Raw genomic sequence first — 19,564 nt, forward strand, 5'->3', positions numbered from 1 at the left:
CCTGAGTTGTTTTACAGGTGCTGAAACCCTCACCGAATAGAAGAAGTTAACTACTTGGTGACCATGAGCTCAGAGCCTCCAGACCTACTGGAGCCTAAGGATTGACAACGTTAACCCTCTAACACCGCCCCTTCACCTCACCATCAACCACAATTCTCTGGTTAACATACCCTCTGACTCCCCTCCCTCTCTGCCTTTAAGAAGGCTTCCCTGAAGCCCATGGAGGAGTTTGGATCTTTTGAGCAGGAGCCACCCGTCCTCCTTGCTCGGCCCTGCGATAAACCTTTCTCTGCTCCCAACTCCAACGTTTCGGTTTGTTTGGTCTCATCTCACTGTGGGTCGGGCACACGAACTTGGGTTCAGCAACAATTCTAACGTGAGAGCTGCATCCTAATGACCTAACAGCCTCCCACAGACCCTGCCCTGAGAGACCATCACGTTAGGGGTTAGGGTTCAATATATGAGTTTTGGGCTAGAGTACCAGCTCAACGGGGGCTCAGCCACAGTCAAAAATTAAGTTGGTATGGAAAATAAACAAAAAGACACCAGAGTTTGCATCTGAGACCCTTACCCCTCATAGATGGGAGCATCCTCATAAATGGTGGATGGACTGCAACCCCAACAGTGGAGCTTTGGAGACAACGGCTGTGACCCTGCTGGAGAACTGGTGTGCAGAGAAGAGGTGGATCTCAGAAGTTGCTGCTGATTTCAGAAATGTGTTGAGAATAAGCCACACATGCTTTGAAACCTGCCAACAGGTGGACAGTAGAAGGAGGAGAAAAAGAATGCAACCTTGTTATAGTTTGCTGATGACATGGATTTCTCTGAGCTTCTCAGAAAAGTACGTGGAAAGGCAAAGGGATGAAAAGTGAGCTTGAGAGCCCTACCTCACACCTTGCATTTCTTAAAATTAAGACTAAACTAAACCTCTGACCATCTTCCTGGGGAAAAAAAAAAAAAGCATAGGCCTGAGGAGCTCCAAGGCAGGGGAAAGTGGGGATCTGATCTATTTAGAACGGTCTTGGCTGGCTTGAAATTTAGCACCAATGGGTTCCTGGCTTAATGTGAACACCTGTGAGTTTCCCAGCCTCTGCAGTTTGACAGAGGAAGGGAGTGGAGATGGTGGTGCAGTGGAGGTGAAGGCAGCCGTGTGCTGGATGGGAGGCTTCAGCAGCATCTTCTCAGACCTGGCCAGACAGAACAGCTGGAAAGTTCGAAGGCAGCACACAGAACCCCAAGTGGCACTTCCCAGGTTCTCTGGGAAGCCAGGCGGGAGCTCCTTGTGCGGGACCCCTGCAAGCAGGCTGCCAAGGCAGAGGGACTCTGGGTCCCCGCACCTGCCTGCGTGTCCCCTTTTCTGCCATCAGTGCAAGGGCCTGGGGATATGTTAGGAGAAACTTAGCTTTGAAGGAGGAGGTGGGATTATAAATAGAGCCAGGTCTATGAAGACCTTGAGTTTTATTTCTCACGCTATCACAGTGTCTCAGAAGTTGAAGGGTTTTGACATTGTGCTAGGCATTGGCTAAGGAACTGAAGCAATAACTAGGCCTGATCATTAGAAATTGCTCTGAGACATACTACACATCCAGTGCCAAAATAAATTCCAGGTTAATTAAAAAGTTAAAGATGGGGGTGGGGGTGTAGAGCTCAGCAGCAGAGATCATGCTTAGCATGCATGAGCGTGTACGAAGTCCTGGGTTCAACCCCCCATATCGCCACTAAAAAATAAATAAATAAATAAAAATAAAGATAAACTTTTCAAAAAGTTAAAGATTAAATATTACAACAAAAGAATTAGAAGAAACCATGGGCAAATATTTAATTAAACCTAAAGTGGCCAAGGTCTGTCTGAACACAATAGCAAAATGGAAACATTTATAGGTTTGAAATATATACATGTATCTATTTATATTATATGAAATTTAAAATTCCAGTGTGATTAAAAAAATCTCCAAGAAACAAAATTAATAGAAAAAAATTAATAGGAAACAAACTGGGAAAAATATATGCAGCATCTACAATCAATGGTTAATATCCTTCATATGGAAGGATATATAAAGAACAAACACATGATCATTTCAACAGAACTGTTAACGGCCAATAAGCAGATGAAAAATAATGAAAACAAAAGTGAAATATGACAAAAAATTTTAAGATGGTTAATTTCATGTGTGGTTTTTTTGTTTTTTTATTACAATTTAAAAATGTAGCAGGGGAGGGTATAGTCCAGTGGTAGACTGTGTCCTTAGCATGCATGAGGTCCTGGGTTCAATCAAAAAATAAAATAAAATAAATAAACCAAATTACCTACCTCCCCAAAATAAAAACACTTTAAAAAATGGAGGGAAAGGATATAAATTATGTGCAAAGAGTTGAGATCTTGAGTAGAAAGAAGAGATGGAAGAGTTTATAGGAAAATGAATTTTCTTTAATAATTATTCTTATCATCCCTGCCAGTATTTGGAGACTTTCCAGAGAGTAGTTCCCAGACTCTAGTACATGGTGAAGTTTTTCTTACTAGTCTATGGGGAAATGAGAAGATGGCGTAGTTTCCAAAATTAAGTATTTTCAATGTTTAAATAAATGCTGAGGGTAGTCTCTCACATTTCTTTGTTGTTTTTGTGGGGTTGTTGTTGTTGTTGTTGTTTTGGTTTTTTTTTTTTTTGCAATTAATGGTGACAGTGTAAGATAATTTTGCTAGAAAGAGAATGTATCTCTAAATGTCTTCATTAGGCACTCGAGATCTGACAACACAATGTTGTCCTTAAAATTAGGGGAAGGCAATGACAGCTCCAGACATTTGCAAGCGACTGCTCTCAACTTTCATGGCTGACTTACAACAGAGTTTCATTTACCATTTCATAATATACAGTATTATGACAAAATACCATTTACTTCTTTTGGATGGACTGAGACAGGAAAAATCCAGTACTGTCAAGGATGCCAAGAAAGGAGTATTCTCAAACTTTTGCATACAGATTGTAAATTAGTCTGACTTTTCTGGAGGGTAATTTGGCTGTTTATATTATAAACCTTAAAATGTGCATAACTTTGACTCAGCAATTCCTCCCTTAGGAAACTTAGTTCTAAAGAAATAATCAGGGTGGTACACAAAGACTTATCTACAGTGTCACTTTAATAGTGAAAAATTGGGAGGATGGAGTGTTAAGATTTTACAGAGTTGGGTGGTGGGTAGAGGGGGTCTTCATTATTGTATTAGTTTTCTATTGTTGCTGTAACAAATTACCAAAAAGTCAGTAGCTTAAAACAACATAAATTTACTTGCAACAACATGGATGGACCTTGAGCACATTATGCTAAGTGAGATAAGCCAGACAGAGAAAGACAAGTACTGTATATTGTCACTTATATGTGAAATCTAAAATAATCAAAAATGTAAAAAAAAAAAATTAAAAAAAAAAAACCCAAAACAGAGAGTAAAATGGTGGTTACCAGGGAACCGGGGTAGGGGGGAAGACTGATGGTGTTAAAGGGTACAAACTTGTAATGAGCACTAAAATTGCCACTGAGCTTTACGGTCAGTTTACTGAACATAGACAATAATATTATACTCTAAGAATGTAGTGTGATAACTTCCCTCACAATGGCAACCATATGACAATGTATAAATGTATCAAAGTAACACAAGCACACCTTAAATTTCTACAATGTTACATGTCAAATGTATCCAATAAAAATAAATACAACAACACAAATTTGTTATCTTACTGTGTCTGTCTGAGGTCTCGCTGGGCTAAAATTGAGGCAGGGCAATGTCCTTCTGGAGGCTCTAGGGGAAGAGTCCCATAGCTCTGCCTTTTCAAGCTTCTAGTCTACCCACAGTCCTTGACTCACTCCCTTTTTCCATCTTTAAAGCCAGCAATGTGGTATCTCTCAGATACTTTCATCACCACATCTCTATCTCTTCCTCTTCCACTTTTAAGGATGTTTGTTATTATACTGGGTCTACACAGATAATCCAGGATAATTTTCCTAGTTTAAACCCAGCTAATTAGCAACCTACTTCCACTTGCCCTATAATTTACAGGTCCTGGGGAATAAGACATTGAAGTTTTGGGGGGTCATGATTCTGCATACACAGTTGTATTATTCCATATCCTTATCTGTCTGAAAATATTTAGTAATATTTTATATGACAAGTATTTAAAAATCCAGCCCTAACGTCCAATTTAGTGTATGGATGAAATAAGGATATGTATTCACAGGATGAATGCTATGTGTGGGCCAACAGTCATGTTAAGAGAATATATAGTAACATGGAGTCCTGTTCATTACACAGCAAGGGAAGGGACCAAGCCTATAAAAGAATATGCACAAGAAGATACCAATTATGTAAAACCAAAGCCCAAAAGAAATCTATATGCCAGTGAATAAAAAAATGTTTGGAAGGATACAGGTCAAAATGTTAACAATGTTTATCTCTGGACAGTGATTTCAATTTTCTTCTATTTTTCTGCATTTTCCAAAATGTGTTTAATACATGTATTAGTTTTTCGAAGGGAAATAAAAGTTGATTGAGAACGTGTACCTAGGACATTTTTCTGGTCGTCTCTCTGGTTTCTTAGCTTTTGACCACACTCACTCACACCCAGTCCACAGGACTGCCCTCCTCATCAAAAATGTTTCAAGTCTGGCTATCGGTGACACTCACCGTTTCTTCAGGCCCGAGTTGTCCGCTCTGGAAAGTATGATCCTCGGAGGACAGGAAAGAGCCACATGGTGAACTAAGCTCGGCAATGAATCGGTGCTTCTTGAAAGCTTTTTCAGGGCCAAGCAAACCCAAGGCAACAGCTGCATCCCGCAAAGAACTTAGTAACTGGTACCTTGGAAGCTGGATGCGCAAGTGTACGAGCCTCTTTCACAAGCTCGCTGGCATGTGTTAATGGCTTTAATTAGTAATACTGTTTTTAATACACAAAAGAACAGAAGAGAGGCATCGCCCGTGTGCCCTCCCGCAGGGCGGTCCGAGAGCGGGGGGCCTGGCGGGGAGGCCGTGGAAGAGCGACCCAGCGTGCCCACCCGGGTCCTCTGTGCACCCGCGCCGGCACTCCTGGAGCCCAAGGAGGCTTCCCAGCCGTGCACACACCGCCTGAGCCTGGCCCCGGGCACCACTGGCCCAGGGCCGAGCCCTGAGGACGGCGGCCCTGGCCCAGGAGCCCCATGTGTTCGCGAGCTTTGATCTCGGATGGGCGCGCCGCTCCGCGCTCCCTTCGCCGGGCCGGAGCCCGCCCCACCACCGAGAGGAGCGCCTAGAGTGGACCGGACCGCCGCGCCCGTCGCTCCGCTCCTGCCAGCCTCCTCTATCCCGGAAGTTGACGCTGCGAGCCCGATCGCGTGCTGCTCGCTAGGGGTGTCGCCTTAGAGATCTGGACGGGCTGGGCAGGCGAAACGGTCGACATGCCTGTGAGTTGTTTACTTTCGGGGTCCGCGTTTGTTTCGGCCTTCTCTGCCGGCCGAGGGGTCCCGGGGGCGGTTAGCCCGCGGGCCCCGCGGGCTCTCAGCCGGGGGCGGCTCGGCGGCTCGGATCGCGCGGCTCTTCCGCGCGTGGCGGACTTGCCGGGACTTGCCCGGGCAGCGCGTGCCGGGCCCTGCCTGGGCGTGGAGCGGGGAGGACCGCGGCCGTTCTGGGCTGCGGGCTGGAGTCGCGGCTGGGAGCGGGCAGCTCCTCGCGCAACTTACTCCGCCCTCTAGGGTCTCGGTGGGCACCGCGGGGCTGTGATCGTTCAAGTTTTCTTGCTCTGCTCTCGCTTCGTGGTTCTTGCCCCCTCTGCCTTCTCGGAAGCGATTTCCTGCTTGTTTCCTTTTAAAAAACTGTCTCCGCAGTTGCCATAGGTATTAACTCTATCAAGGACGGTTACGCGTCAGCCGCTTCGAGTTCCTGTCAGATCAGATGTTGAACCTCGGGGGCAGAAATCACTTCGGTGTTGGCAGTCTCCGCGTCTGCCTCGGCAGTTTCTACTCCCAGCGGGTCCAGGGTCGGGATCACGGTCTTACTTGGCACCTCACTGGAGGTGATATTCACTGGAGACTGATATTTAGTTAAGTAAACAACGAGGCTAACCCTACCATATGTCTCCTGGGCGTCGTAGAGTCCCTTTACCAGGACTTGGAGAACGCAAGCATTATAAAAAGTATTAATGAAAGTTAGCAGGCTTTGAAAAATAAACATCCAAGGGTTACCTCTGCTATGGCTGTTATCCCTGTTTTTGTATGTATATTTCACATATGGTTAAATCTGCCAGAGTTGTGGTTTCCGTCTAGTAGTAATACGCTTTTTTTATTCAGTTGGCTAGAGATTTACTGCATCCTTCCTTGGAAGAGGAAAAGAAAAAACATAAAAAGAAACGACTGGTTCAAAGTCCAAATTCTTACTTTATGGATGTAAAATGCCCAGGTAAAATTTCAAACCTTAATTCCTTTTCTAAGGAAAATTTCTATAAGGATTGCTAATAATATTTTGTGAATGTTTAGATATAGGACCCTCTGTTGAGTAGAATGGGATTACAGAATTGGGATGTCATAAGGGTTATTTCCATAACAAACTACTGTAGAAACATTAGGTGGGGGCGTATGTGAAAAGAGGACTCCAAAGGGAATACGACTTTTAATTTATTAAGTCTTTAGCTGTTCAGATGGGTTTTCTTTTTTGTAATGCAACGAAAGCATGTTGATTCTTCAGTGTAAAGCTATTGGGCCCCAATATGCTGACCATTAGCCATACGTGGCTACGGAGCACCTGAAATGTGGCTAGTCAAAATACTTTTTTTCTTTTCTTTTTTTTTTTTCTTGAGGTATAATTGACATAAAACATTATGTTAATTTCAGGCATACCACTTCATGATTCCATATTTGTATATATTGGGAAATGATCAGCACAATAAGTCTAGTTAATATCTGCACCATACATAGTTACAAATTTCTTTTCTTATGATAAGAACTTTTAAGATATACTCTCTTAACTTCCAATATTCAATACAGTATTGTTGTATTATTAACTGTAGCCACTGTGCTGTATCTTTAAGTGTAAAATATACACTGGATTTTGAAGATGTAGCATGGCAAAAAGAAGCTTTGATTATATGTTGAAGTGATAACATTTGGAAATACTGAGTTCAACAGAATATATTATTAATTTCACTTTTAAAAAAACTTATTTTTAATGTGGTTACTAGAAGAGTTTAAGTTACATACATGGCTTGCTACTGCACAGCACTAAAATTCCTAATCTTTTACAAGGTCTTAACTAGAAACATGTTGAACAGGTGCTGTGTTTTCTTCTGCTTTTCACTTTTAACGGTGCCTTTTTTTTTCAGGTTGCTACAAGATTACCACAGTTTTCAGCCATGCTCAGACAGTGGTGCTTTGTGTAGGTTGTTCAACGGTGCTGTGCCAGCCAACAGGAGGAAAGGCCAGACTCACAGAAGGTATATCATTTGGCATTTCTAACCCAGTGATGAGATTTTATGATTTTAAAGTTTCTCTCTTTACCTAAAACCAGTTGAAAAGAAATCTTAAATTCATAATTACCAAAATAATTTTTATCTTCCATTGCATGCTCTTTTAGTAAAGAGTGCCCTGTTCAATTGGGTAATTTTTCTTAGTTTAGAACACCTAATTCTGTTGTATGTAGTCAGTTTGCTTAACTTGGAATATTAGACATAAATCAGAATGGAGAAAAAGAGTAACTACATACATACAGATTTCTAAAAACATAGAATTTTAAAATTTCTCCTGTAAATTGATTTTATATGTGTTTGGTGCATATGATTTGGTACATATGATAAAAGACAGTTTTTATCATTGCTAGCTAAACAACAGATAACTGTAATTAAAATGTCAGAGGTTTGATTTCTATGAGCAGCTACTTACGGTTAATTAATTTTAATTCACTCTTATGCAATAAGAAAAATAATTATGTATATAATTTTTCATAGTAGTAATACTTACAAATTTATAATTCCATAATGATATTTGAAATTTGCTTGTGATATTTGGGGGAGCTGTGAATTCCATGTTATTCTTACTGGAAGAAGTTGTAAGTGGATTGGCAATAAATCCAAGATCTGTTCGGTGTGAACTGGTGAGATCTATGAAGTCAGCATGCAATATTTAAATACAGTATTATTCTTAAAAATGTACTTGCAAGATTTCCAAAACCTTTATATCATGCCATGATCTTAGAATTTTGTGCCCATATGCTGGTAGACGAATAAAAGGGTGCATCAGTATCAGAGTTTTCACCATAGGTCTGAAATTATCAAAATTGCTTTCTTAGCACAGTAATTCCTAAAACTTAAGTTTGTATCCTCTGACAGTTTGCATTAAAATTTAACCGTTGAATTCTGGCTCATGGTCTTAAATAAATTCCATTATAACATATGAGAAACAGGAGTGACAGTTATAGTCACATCAGAGTAAATTCAAATATAAGATTTCTTTTAGCAAATTTCTGGTATAAAAGAATAAGTAACCTGCATATGAATATTAATCTAATTTTTCTAAAAGTTAAGTTTTTTACTTAAAAAGTACCTCTTGTCATTAAAACTCTATGCTAAAGATAGAACAGACGTGTGCTTAGTGTGCTTTTGTGATTCCTTTGCAGGGTGTTCATTTAGAAGAAAGCAGCACTAATGGCCCACACAGCGTCCTGAGTTTGTGTGGTATCCCAGAAGCCTTATCAGTTCAGCAATTCTGGTTAACCTACCAAGATAATGTAATTTTGTTTAATTTTGTAACATATACAGCAACGCTTTCCTATTTTGGTGTCAGTTTTTCAATAAAGTTTTGATTATGGGCAAATTACCCTTTTTCTTTTTTTCAATTATGTGTGAATATGCTATACATTTATATATACTGTGTATGTGAATTTGGTTTAAACATTTTTTAAAAAGAGCATTCTGATTAGTTTGTGTTTCATTTCAGGAGTAAAAACTCTTAAATATTTGATTTTCAGCCCTCTTCAAAATTGTGGTGAAGAGGCTAATTACAAATGGAAATAAGTTCATTATTAATTCTAAATACAGTTTTGGTATGGTAACTAAGGAAACATTTATGGAAGTACATATTTAATGCAATAACAATCACACCATGATGCCTTGGATTTGTGTACGTGTAACATACTGCGTAATTTATTATAATAACTGCAGCTGGGGGGCTCAGTTATAGGAAACTCTTTTTAGGGTAGAAAATTTGAGAGGAGGAATCAAAAGTAGCGTGATTTATCCCAGTATGTCCTCGCAGGGGACAGAAGACAGTGTTGAAGTCTCCGGTCCACACAGGTGAGCACTCCTGATTACAAAGTATGTGGAGTGGCTCTGTTGTCTCATTATTTTTAAGGTTTATGAAGTGACCCTGGGGAATTAATTAAGAAGTAGCATATGTCTTTCTTTCCCTCTCTAGCCCCTACATGACTGCTCATTAGACTGGGAAGATAACTGCTTCTATATTACCTTTAACCTTTAAGGCAGGCACTTACGGCAGGCATTTCCTATCAAGAGGTGTTCCTACACATACACCCCCAATCTGAGAGACTGGTCCTTTAACATACTGATTCATACATTAAAGGAAGTAGTTAGGTTCTAGCAACTTTAGGAGCCATTTGAAAAAAATAATACATGTAAATTAAAAGCAAAAGTGATAATTTTTAATCTCATTCTTAAATGACCTACTAATGGAATGAGTATGCCTTTTGGGCACTGCAGTTTCTCAAAACTGGGATAAGATTGGACACTGCCATCCTCATTTCTTCCACACTGATTCTTGCACAGTACTTGCTTTTCATCACAGCAGCGCCCCAAGCCCCAGCTTCACAAAGACGTATCATTAAAGGGAATGTGCTGCCATCTAATGTACTGAAACTACCTGGAACTAGAAGTTTGCATGGTATCCAAAAGATGTAAGGTATCAATGTTTTTCCCATGGTGCTCCAAGGAATCTCAGCTTGCACAGCTGAGGAACCTTGGTTCCAAGGAGAGCCAGTGAGGATGATGGATATGGAGGTATTTCCATGTATTGATATGGAAAGCACACCCTGTGGTAACTTGAGAGCAAACTCCTGAAAATTATGTTGGAAATAGTATTACAAGAAAGTACTGTATTTTGAAGAACCTGTCTAAGGACCAATTTACAGAGATACTTGTCACTGGGAGCTGAATGGTATATTAAGTTATTATTAATTTAAACAGTATTACTAGGTTTGAAACTCTAGAGAACACTCAGACTTTTCCAAACTTCAAGGTCTGCCACATAAATTACTATTTACTAAATGTTTTTTTAATACTATTATCTATATTGATTTCATTTTTTAATGTAAATGTATTTTAAAGGAAACCTTATATTTCTTCCATAAATTAAAGAAAAAAAAACAGTAACGTAAAACTAAAAATAGAATGAAATTCTTGTCTTCTACCTAATCATGTGACAAATGGTTTCTTATCTGGTTGCCCTGTAAGTTGTCTGATAAAGTTTTTTTTTTTTTGAGATATAATGTAGATACCATAAAATTAAACATTTTACAATGTAAATTTCAGTGTTTTTAGTATATTCACAACATTGTGCGACCACTACCAATATCTAATCTAATCCCAGATATCTTTAATCACTCGAAAAAGAAACTCCATACTCATTAGCATTCATTCTCCATTGCTTCCTCCTCCCATCTCCTGGCTGATATACTTTCTGTCTCCTTGGATTTGCCTATTCTGGATATTTTATACAAATGGGGTCACACAACATGTCGCCTTTAGTGTCTAGCTTCTTTCACTTAGCATAACGTATATCGAGGCCATTTATGCATATATCAGTACTTCATTGCCTTTTTTAACTGAATAATAATACTCTGTTGTAGGAATATACAACATTTTGTTTATAGGTTAATCAGCTGATGGACATTTCGGTTATTTTCGCTTCTTGGATACTATGAATAAAGCTACTATGAACTTGTGTGTAGACATACTAAATTCTCTTGGACATATACCTAGGAGTGGAATTACTGGATCATATAGTGATTCTGTTCAGCTTTTTGAGGAATTGCCTGTTTTCCAAAAAGGCTGCACCATTTTATATTCCTACTAGCAATGCACAAGTGTTCCAGTTTCTCTACATCCTTGTCAATAGTTGTTACTTTTTTTTTTAAAAAATTATAGCCATCTTTGTGTGAAGAGCCATCTCATTAGGGTTTTAATTTGCATTTCCCTGATAATTAACGATGTTGACCATATTTTCATGTGCTTACTGGCCATTTGTACATCTTCTTTGGAGAAATGTCTGTTCAGATACTTTGCCCATTTTTAATTAGGTTGCTTTTTATTTTTGAGTTGTAAGACTTCTTACATATTATAGATACAAATCCCCTATATGTATATGTGTGTATGTGTGTGTGTGGATAGATACATAGATGATTTGCAGTTTTCTCCCATTCTGTAGTTTGTCTTTTCACCTTTTGTCCTTAGAAACACATTTTTAATTTTTATGAAGTTGAATTTATCTAATTTTTTGTTGTTTCTTGTGCCTTTGGTGTCGTATCTAAGATACTCTGTCCCAATCCAAGGTCACAGAGATTTGTGCCTGTTTTCTTCTAAGAGGTTTTATAATTTTAGTTCTTACATATAGGTTTGATCCATTTTGAATGGATTTTGCATATGGCGTGAAGCAGAGTCCAACTTCATTCTCTAATTCTTTTTAATAGCTGCACAATAGCCTGTGGTATGGGAAGTACTATAATTTATTCAACATTATCCTATTGATGGGCACTTTGTTTCTAGTTTTTTTTCTACTATAATCAATGCTACCATAAGTATATTTAAATATCCTTAATAGTAGTGCTTTTTATTTATGTGGGTTAGATTTCTCGGACTGGGATTGCTGGATGGAAAGATGTGTATTTTTAATTTTAACAAGGGATGCCAGATTGCTATTCTTTAGTAATATATGAGATTATTTTCCCCCTCCTCCATCTCTTCGATTAATAAATGAAAGCTTTTTTTTTGCCATTTTGATGACTGTAAGGTTATATATCATTATTACTCTTATTTAATATTGATTACTGATGAGTTTGGAAATGAAAAGAAGCTAGAATAAACTACTATCTTTCTATGACTTATTCTCATTTGCTTTTTCTTAAAAACAACAGAAACGTCTTCATATTAGAAATATGGCCAAAAATAGTTGGAATATAGTTTCCTGGTGTTGCTGTAGCAAACTACCACAAATTTGGTGGTTTAAAATAACATAAATTTATTATAGTTTTGGAGGTCAGTAGTCCAAAATGGATCTTGTGGGAGTAAAATCAAGGTGTACAATCCTTCTGGAGGTTCTAAAGGGAGAATCTGTTTCCCACTCTTTTCTAGCTTCCAGAGGCTGCCTGTATTCCTTGGCTAGTGGCCTCAGATAACTTCCTCCTCTACTTCTGTCCTCACATCTCCTCTGTCTCTGATCTCCCACCTTCTTCGTATAAGGACTTTGTGATTATACTGGGTTTACTCGGATAATCCAGAATAATCTCCCTATCTCAGGATCCTTGATTTAATTACATCTGCAAAAACCCTTTGGCTATGTAAGGTAACATTTACATGTTCTGGGGATTGGGATGTGGACATTTTGTGGGGCCATTATTCTGCCTGTCATAGAATACAAAGGTTAAAAATTCTTTCCCAGATTTGAAAACTGAGATTATGGAAATACATCTTTGCAATATTCAATGGAAAAAAACCTAAATTTTTGTCTGGAAGGGTTAGAGTTCATTATTGCACTCTACAAGGAAGAAAGATTACTTTTATAGACTAATGACACTACCTTGCAATCTTTTAGGATTTTACAGCTGTAATTTCACAACTATAGGCATAAAGAGTTATATCAAGTTATTTGCTATTGATCCAGGCTTAAATAGCCTTTGAATTTTCTTAGGGGATGCCAGGATAGCTTATTTTCTCAGTTTATCTCTGTTCTACCTGTTCTGGCTCAGTTCCCCAACCACTGTACCAGATCTACTGTTACTTTCTTGTCTAGCAAAATCTCATCTTAGAAAAAAATTAAGGAGAATAGTCTTGTCAGATTTAGTTAAAAGCCTACATTTTAAATTTTTCTTAGGGAAGCGGGTTGTTTCAACTATTCTGTAGGAACAGAATATTGGAAGTGTCATTGCCTTCTGGACCCAGAGCTCAGGAGATACCAGCTTCAGCCCTGCTCAGTGTTTTGTGTTTGTGTTAAGTCCATGAATGTCTTTTCCATATTCTCATTTCACATTTTAAGTATCATGCTATGTACTTAAGAGAGAAAGTATATAAAAGCATGACTCTACTATGCAATCTTTATTTTGTCTCTAGTTTGCATATTAATAACAAAAATTGTGTATTTTTCCTTATTTGCAGCCAGATTTACTAAGTCTCAATATATGTTTATTTTTATTCATTTTCTATGACTTAAAAATTTTACTTAACATTGCATCTATAAAGTTGCATGATACTAACTATCCTTTTATTGGATCTATATTAGACATGCTTTTTTTAAGGGAAGGCAAGATGATGGTTAGAACAGGGTTTTGAGTCAGATATATCTGGGTTTGAGATGAGTTCTAATGGTTAATGGTTGTGTGATCTTGGGCAAAATAAGGATAATAATTTATACCTAATGGGGTTGTTTTGAAGATAAAATAACAAAGTGCTTAGCACAATGGCTAACAAAGAGTAAACACTCTGTTAATAGTATTCTTTTAAATAAAAAATGATCCTGTCTATTCAAAAAACCAAGTACTTTCAAGTTCTATTTTTTTCTCCCAAATTATTAACCCACCTCATTACCACACTGGAGCATAATTGGGTTAACACTGCTGCAATGCAATCTACCCCAAAATTTAGTGATGACATTATTTTTCATGATTCATTGAGTTGGTCTCACCTGGGCTCACTCATGGGGCTGCATTCATATGGAGGCTCAGCTGGACAGGAAGGTCCAAGGAGGCTGCAGTCACACGTCTGGCAGCTGGTGCTGGCTATCAGCCTGGGCATCCAGTAAGTTAGTCTGGCTTCCTTACATGGCAGTCTTGGGCAGTATTCCTAGAGGATGAAGATGGATGCTTGAGGGCCTCTTGAAGCCTAAGCTCTGGAACTTGTGCAATATCATTTCCACTACCTTCCATGGGTCAAAGCAAGTCACAGGTCAGCCCAAGTTCAAGGGAGTGGAGAAACAGGCACCACCTTTGGCTGGGAAGAAAGGCAAAATCACATTGCAAAGGAGCCTGCACCATGGAATGGGAGGAATTGTGGCCATTAAAAAATTAACCTCACGTTGGGGGCACGCCAATATTTATCAAGGTTAATCATTCAGCAATCTATGGATGTGTCCACGATCAATTCTTAAATGCTTCATTCATTTCCCCTATTCTGGATGAGCACAGAATGTGACTGGGAAATTTACATTAGAGGAAATCCAGGTGGTCAATGAACATATGAAAATAGGCCTAACTTCACTAACTACAGGCTAATGCAAGTAAAAACAATTAGAGACCATTTCCCATCCATTGCACAGACAATAATTAAAAGTCAGTGCTGGCATACAAAGAACAGAATTAGTTTCAATCATATAAAATTGTTTGTATTCAAGCATCTTTGACCTAGAAAAACAGCAATTTCATATGGTCCAACCCAAAGAAAAGGATGTTCCTTAAAGCACTGCATAGAATAGTAAAAAAAAAAAAATCCAATAAGAAAATGGATAGTATGATGTGATATAGTCATACAGTGTGAGGTTTTATAGTAGTTAAAATAAACTGGATTTATATTTACCAACTTGACCAGGTCATAAAAACAATGCTAAATTTGAAAGAGGAATGCAGAAAGTATGTGTACTATGATACTATTTGTGTAAATGTAAATAATACAATTTAATACTACATATTAGATACAGCTTTGAAAGTACTAAACAAGGGACTGGAAAGATATACACCAACTCTTGATAGCAGTTGCCTGTAGAGCAAAAGGAGTGGGACTCTGGGTGGTTGTTCTAGGGGTCTCCAGCTTTATTTGTTATGTTTTATTTATTATTATTTTTAAATGAAGAAAACTTGACTAAATGTTAACATTTACAATTCTGGGTGTTGCAAACATCATAATAAAAAAAAATGGGCAGAGGACGGAAATAGACATTTTGGCCAATGAAGACATCCAGATGGCCAATAGGCACATGAAAGATGCTTAATATTGCTACTTATTAGAGAAATGCAAATCAAAACTATAATGAGGTATTACCTCACACCAGCCAGAATGGTCATCATTTAAAAGTCTACAAATAATAAATGCTGGAGAGGGTGTGAAGAAAAAGGCAACTTCCTACACTGCTGGTGGGAATGTAAATTGGTGAGGCCAATATGGAGGACAGTATAGTATGGAGGTTCTTTAAAAAACTAAAAATAGAGTTATCATATGATCCAACAATCCAACTCCTGGGTATACAACTGGATAAAACTATAATTCAAAAGATATATGCATCCTAATGTTCATAGCAGCACTATTTACAAGAGCTAAACATGGAAACAACCTAAATGTCCATCAACAGATGACTAGATTAAGAAGTTTTGGCCTATATATACAATGGAACATTATTCAGCCATAAAAAAGAATGAAATAATGCCATTTGCAGCAACATGGATGGACCTAGAGATTATCGTATTAAGTGAAGTCAGACAGAGAAAGAGAAATATCATATCACTTATATGTGGAATCTAAAAAAAGACACAAATCTTATTTACAAACCAAAAATAGACTCATGGACATAGAAAATAAATTGTAGTTTCCAAAGGAGAAAGGGCAGGAGAGGGAAAAATTAGGAGTTTGGAGTTAACAGATATACATTAATATATATAAAATAGATAAACAACAAGGAACTACTGTATATCACAAGGAATTATATTCAATTTTTTGTAATAGCATACAATGGAAAAGAATCTGAAAAAAATACATGTATGTATACATATAACTGAATTGCTTTGTTGTACACCTGAAACTAACATTGGAAGTCAACTACACTTCAATAAGAAACAAAATTTTAAAAAATAAATAAATTGTGGGTGTTGGGATTATATAGGTATTTGCCATTTGAACCTTTTGTGCTTTCTAGTATATATTTTTTAATTTCACAAAATGAAAGGTCAATTTCATACAAGGAAGGTAAAGCAAGTCATTTGTAGCCAATGGTCATCTGATATGTTGTAAATTTCAGGAAAAAATAACAAAAAAACCAAGAAACTTGCATCAAGTTCCCTTGAGCTGTTTTCCCTAATATAAAGGATCAGCCACACCAGAGGTACCACTTTGGGAGATGTGGAAATTTATCACTACTGTTTCTAACAGTATTAAGTAAGAAAAGAAGTTATCATAGCAAATGGGAATTCTTAATCTGGAATCTGTGAATCCTCAACATTTGTATATTGGCTCATTTTCTGAGTAGGTTCACAGCTCTTCTCAGAGCTTCAACAAAAATCCTCAAAAGGCGAAAAAAAACTAGCTTAAGGCAAGTTCTCTGTTCATAATACATGTTCACTAAGTTCACAAGGCTCTTCACACTTGGTGGCTCCTCCCACAATGATAGTTCAGTTGTATCACACTTCTCCTTGATACTCAGACAATGCTCTTTGCTCTTCCTTCTCTCCCAACGTAAATGTCAGCTCCTTGGCTGCTCCAGTTTGCTCTATGGTGTGTGCTAAGGTTCAAAGCTCACACTTATATCACATGACCAAACTAAAAATATATCTTTTAATATCAGAAATATTTTTTTAAATTGCCATTGATTTGATTTGTTTTAGTCACAATATTTAATGTTTAAAATTTAGAATAATATTAAAGGAAGGCATCTTTATATTTACAAAAGGCAGCATGGATTGAAAATTTTGACAAATATCTGTATAAGATCTGGAGGTGAGGAGAATCTAGAAAGAAACAAGGGGATGAAATGGATCTGTTTTAGGCTGCTGCTTTCACTATACTTCAACCTTCAGAGATACCCATCTATTTACCTTTATAGATCAAAGTGAAAAGTGAAGAAGCAGGCTAAGCTCAGAACTGTAGAAAATCCCTCTTTCATTAGAGCGTATAAAATTTTGATTAATCTTTCTGTGGTTGATTTCTAGTTTCACACCATGGTGGTCAGAAAAGATGATGAAATAATTTGTCCTCTTAAATTTGTTGAGGCTTGTTTTGTGATCTAGTATGTGGTCTATCCTAGAGAATGTTTCATGTGCAGTTGAAAAGAATAAGTTTTTTTTTTTTGATGTCATGTCCTGAAAAATACCAAGTCTAACTATCCTATTGTGTCAAATCAGACCTCTTGTCATCTTATTGATTTTGTCTGGAAGATGTGTCCATTGATGTCAGTGGGATATTAAGTCTTCTACTATTATTGTATTCCCATCAACTTTTCCCATTATGTCTGTTAGTATTTGCTTCATGTATTTAGGTGCTCCTATATTGGGTGTATATATGTTAACAAGTGTAATATCTTCTTCTTGTATCAATCCTTTTATCATTATATAGTGTCCTTCATCTTCCTTTATGGATTTGTTTTAAAGTTTATTTTGTCTGATAGGAGTATTGCTACCCCCACTTTCCTGTCATTTCCATTTGCATAAAATATCTTTTTCCTTCCCCTCACTTTCAATCTTCGTGTGTCATTTGCTCTAAAGTGGATCTCTTATAGGCAGCATATTGTAAGCTCTTGTTTTATTATCCAATCTGCCACTCTATGTCTTTTTTCCCCCCATTCTATGTCTTTTGATTGGAGCATTTAGTCCATTGACTAATTATTGATTATTGATAGATGTGTGTTTATTGCCATTTTAAACCTTGTTTTCCAGTTGCTTTTGTATTTCTTCTTTGTTCTCTTCTTTTTGTTTTCCTTTTGTGGTTTAATGATTTTCTTTTGTATTATGCTTGTGCTCTCTTCTCTTTGGCTTTTGTGACTCTATTGTATAGTTTTGATTTGTGGTTACCCTGTTTTTCAAGTATGTTAACCCATTACTATATCTACTTGCATTAGACTGGTAGTCATATAGGCACAAACACATTCTAAGAAAAAAAAAATCCACAAGTAATAAATGCTGGAGAGGATGGGGAGAAAAGGGAACTCTCCTACATTATTAGTGGGAATGTAAATTGGTGCAGCTACAATGGAAAACAGAAGAGGTTCCTTTAAAAACTAAAAATAGACTTACCATATGATCCAGCAATCCCACTCCTGGGCATATCCAGAGAAAACTATAATTTAAAAAGACACATGCACCCTAATGTTCATAGCAGCACTATTTACAATAGCCAAGACATGGAAACAACCTAAATGTTCATCAGCAGATGACTGGATAAAGAAGATGTCATGTATTTTTACAATGAAATACTACTGAGCCATAAAAAAGAATGAAATAATGTCATTTGTAGCAACATTGGTGGACCTAGAAATTATCATACTAAGTGAAGTCAGAGAGAGAATGACAAATATTATATGATATCACTTATACGTGGAATCTAAAAAAATGATACAAATGAACTTATTACAAAACAGAAACTCACAGATATAGAAAACAAAATTATGGTTACCAAAGGTGAAAAGGGGTGGGGGAGGAACAGATTAGGAGTTTGGGATTAGCAGATACAAACTACTATATATAAAATAGATAAACAACAAGGTCCTACTGTATAGCACAGGGAACTATATTCAATATTTTGTAATAACCTATAATGGAAAAAAATTTGTAAAAGAATATACATGTAAATGTGTAACTGAATCACTATGCTGTACACCAGAAACTAACACACTGTTGTAAATCAACTAAACTTCAATTAAAAAAAAAAGTTGGAAAGCTTTTGAAGAGTGTTAATGAAAGCCAGAGGAGTCTTGAAGAAACTGTTTAGAATTATAATGGCCTTTGAGGAGGCTGCAATTGTGGACTTAAAAGAGAGTAAGGAAAATCTTGGACATTGGAGGAAAGATTATTGTTCTGTAGTGGCAGAAAGCTTAGCAATGGTGCTGCTGGCAAGAACACAGAAAGCAGAAAAATGTGCCTTATGACCTGGGTGATCTAGCTGAGATTTCCAGACAGTGTTGAACGTGCCTCTTGGCCTCTTCTTCCTGCTTATACTAAAACGCAGGAGAGAAATAAGCTAAAGGAAGGGCTACTAAACAAAAAGGAATCAATAATTGATGATTTGGGAAATTCCCAGACTCTCCAGATGGCAAACGATGCCAAAATTAAGAAATGGCTTTAAGGCAAACATAAAATTTAGGGCACTTCTAGGACAAAAATGGTCTAAAGATGAAGTTGAGGCTGTGACTATGAGATCCTTTAAGACTGAGGAAAAAGCCAAGATGGTGCTTTAAAGAACTATTTAAATAATAGGTCTTAATGGAAGCTTGATGGTGTTTTCTCCAGTTGTCTCAGCAGAATTCTAAGTTAGAGAGGGATATATTTTGAAGAGATTTTTGGGTATGGCTTTCATTTACGAGCATGAACCCCAATGAGATTTGTATGGGATTCACAATGTTTTAAAAAATTATATTAGCA

At 37.4% G+C, this 19,564-nt stretch overlaps 1 protein-coding gene and 1 long non-coding RNA gene across 5 annotated transcripts in view; one reads left to right on the forward strand and one right to left on the reverse strand.

The window, feature by feature from the left end:
• LOC140696769 (uncharacterized) overlaps positions 1–14,067 on the reverse strand; it is a 41,439-nt gene extending 27,372 nt beyond the window's left edge. The window contains exons 1-2 of one of the 3 annotated variants that reach the window (XR_012073255.1): positions 13,915–14,067; positions 572–748 (exon numbers count right to left, since the gene is read on the reverse strand). This is a non-coding gene — a long non-coding RNA (uncharacterized lncRNA). Of the gene's footprint in view, positions 1–571; positions 749–3,729; positions 4,177–4,672; positions 5,355–13,914 lie in introns of those variants that run through there. The other 2 variants (XR_012073257.1, XR_012073258.1) reach the window with 2 other exon arrangements.
• On the forward strand, positions 5,285–8,820 carry RPS27L (ribosomal protein S27 like). Of its 2 annotated transcripts, none has more exons than XM_006209630.4 (4): positions 5,285–5,424; positions 6,307–6,415; positions 7,335–7,445; positions 8,624–8,820. In XM_006209630.4, exons 1-4 carry the CDS (start codon positions 5,419–5,421, stop codon positions 8,650–8,652), a joined length of 255 nt encoding a protein of 84 aa, XP_006209692.1. In that variant the 5' UTR covers positions 5,285–5,418; the 3' UTR covers positions 8,653–8,820. The 2 variants fall into 2 exon arrangements, with proteins under 2 accessions (XP_006209692.1, XP_072818387.1); XM_072962286.1 differs by lacking the exon at positions 5,285–5,424 and adding an exon at positions 5,819–5,853.
• Positions 14,068–19,564: the final 5,497 nt, after the last annotated feature.

The sequence above is a fragment of the Vicugna pacos genome, chromosome 6, assembly GCF_048564905.1.
Source record: "Vicugna pacos chromosome 6, VicPac4, whole genome shotgun sequence".
Lineage (NCBI taxonomy): Eukaryota > Metazoa > Chordata > Mammalia > Artiodactyla > Camelidae > Vicugna > Vicugna pacos.

Coding starts and splice junctions, on each gene's coding strand:
- RPS27L (XM_006209630.4), top strand. Junction 6,416..7,334: donor TATGGATGTAAAATGCCCAG/GTAAAATTTCAA, acceptor TTTTTTTTTCAG/GTTGCTACAAGATTACCACA. Junction 7,446..8,623: donor AAAGGCCAGACTCACAGAAG/GTATATCATTTG, acceptor ATTCCTTTGCAG/GGTGTTCATTTAGAAGAAAG.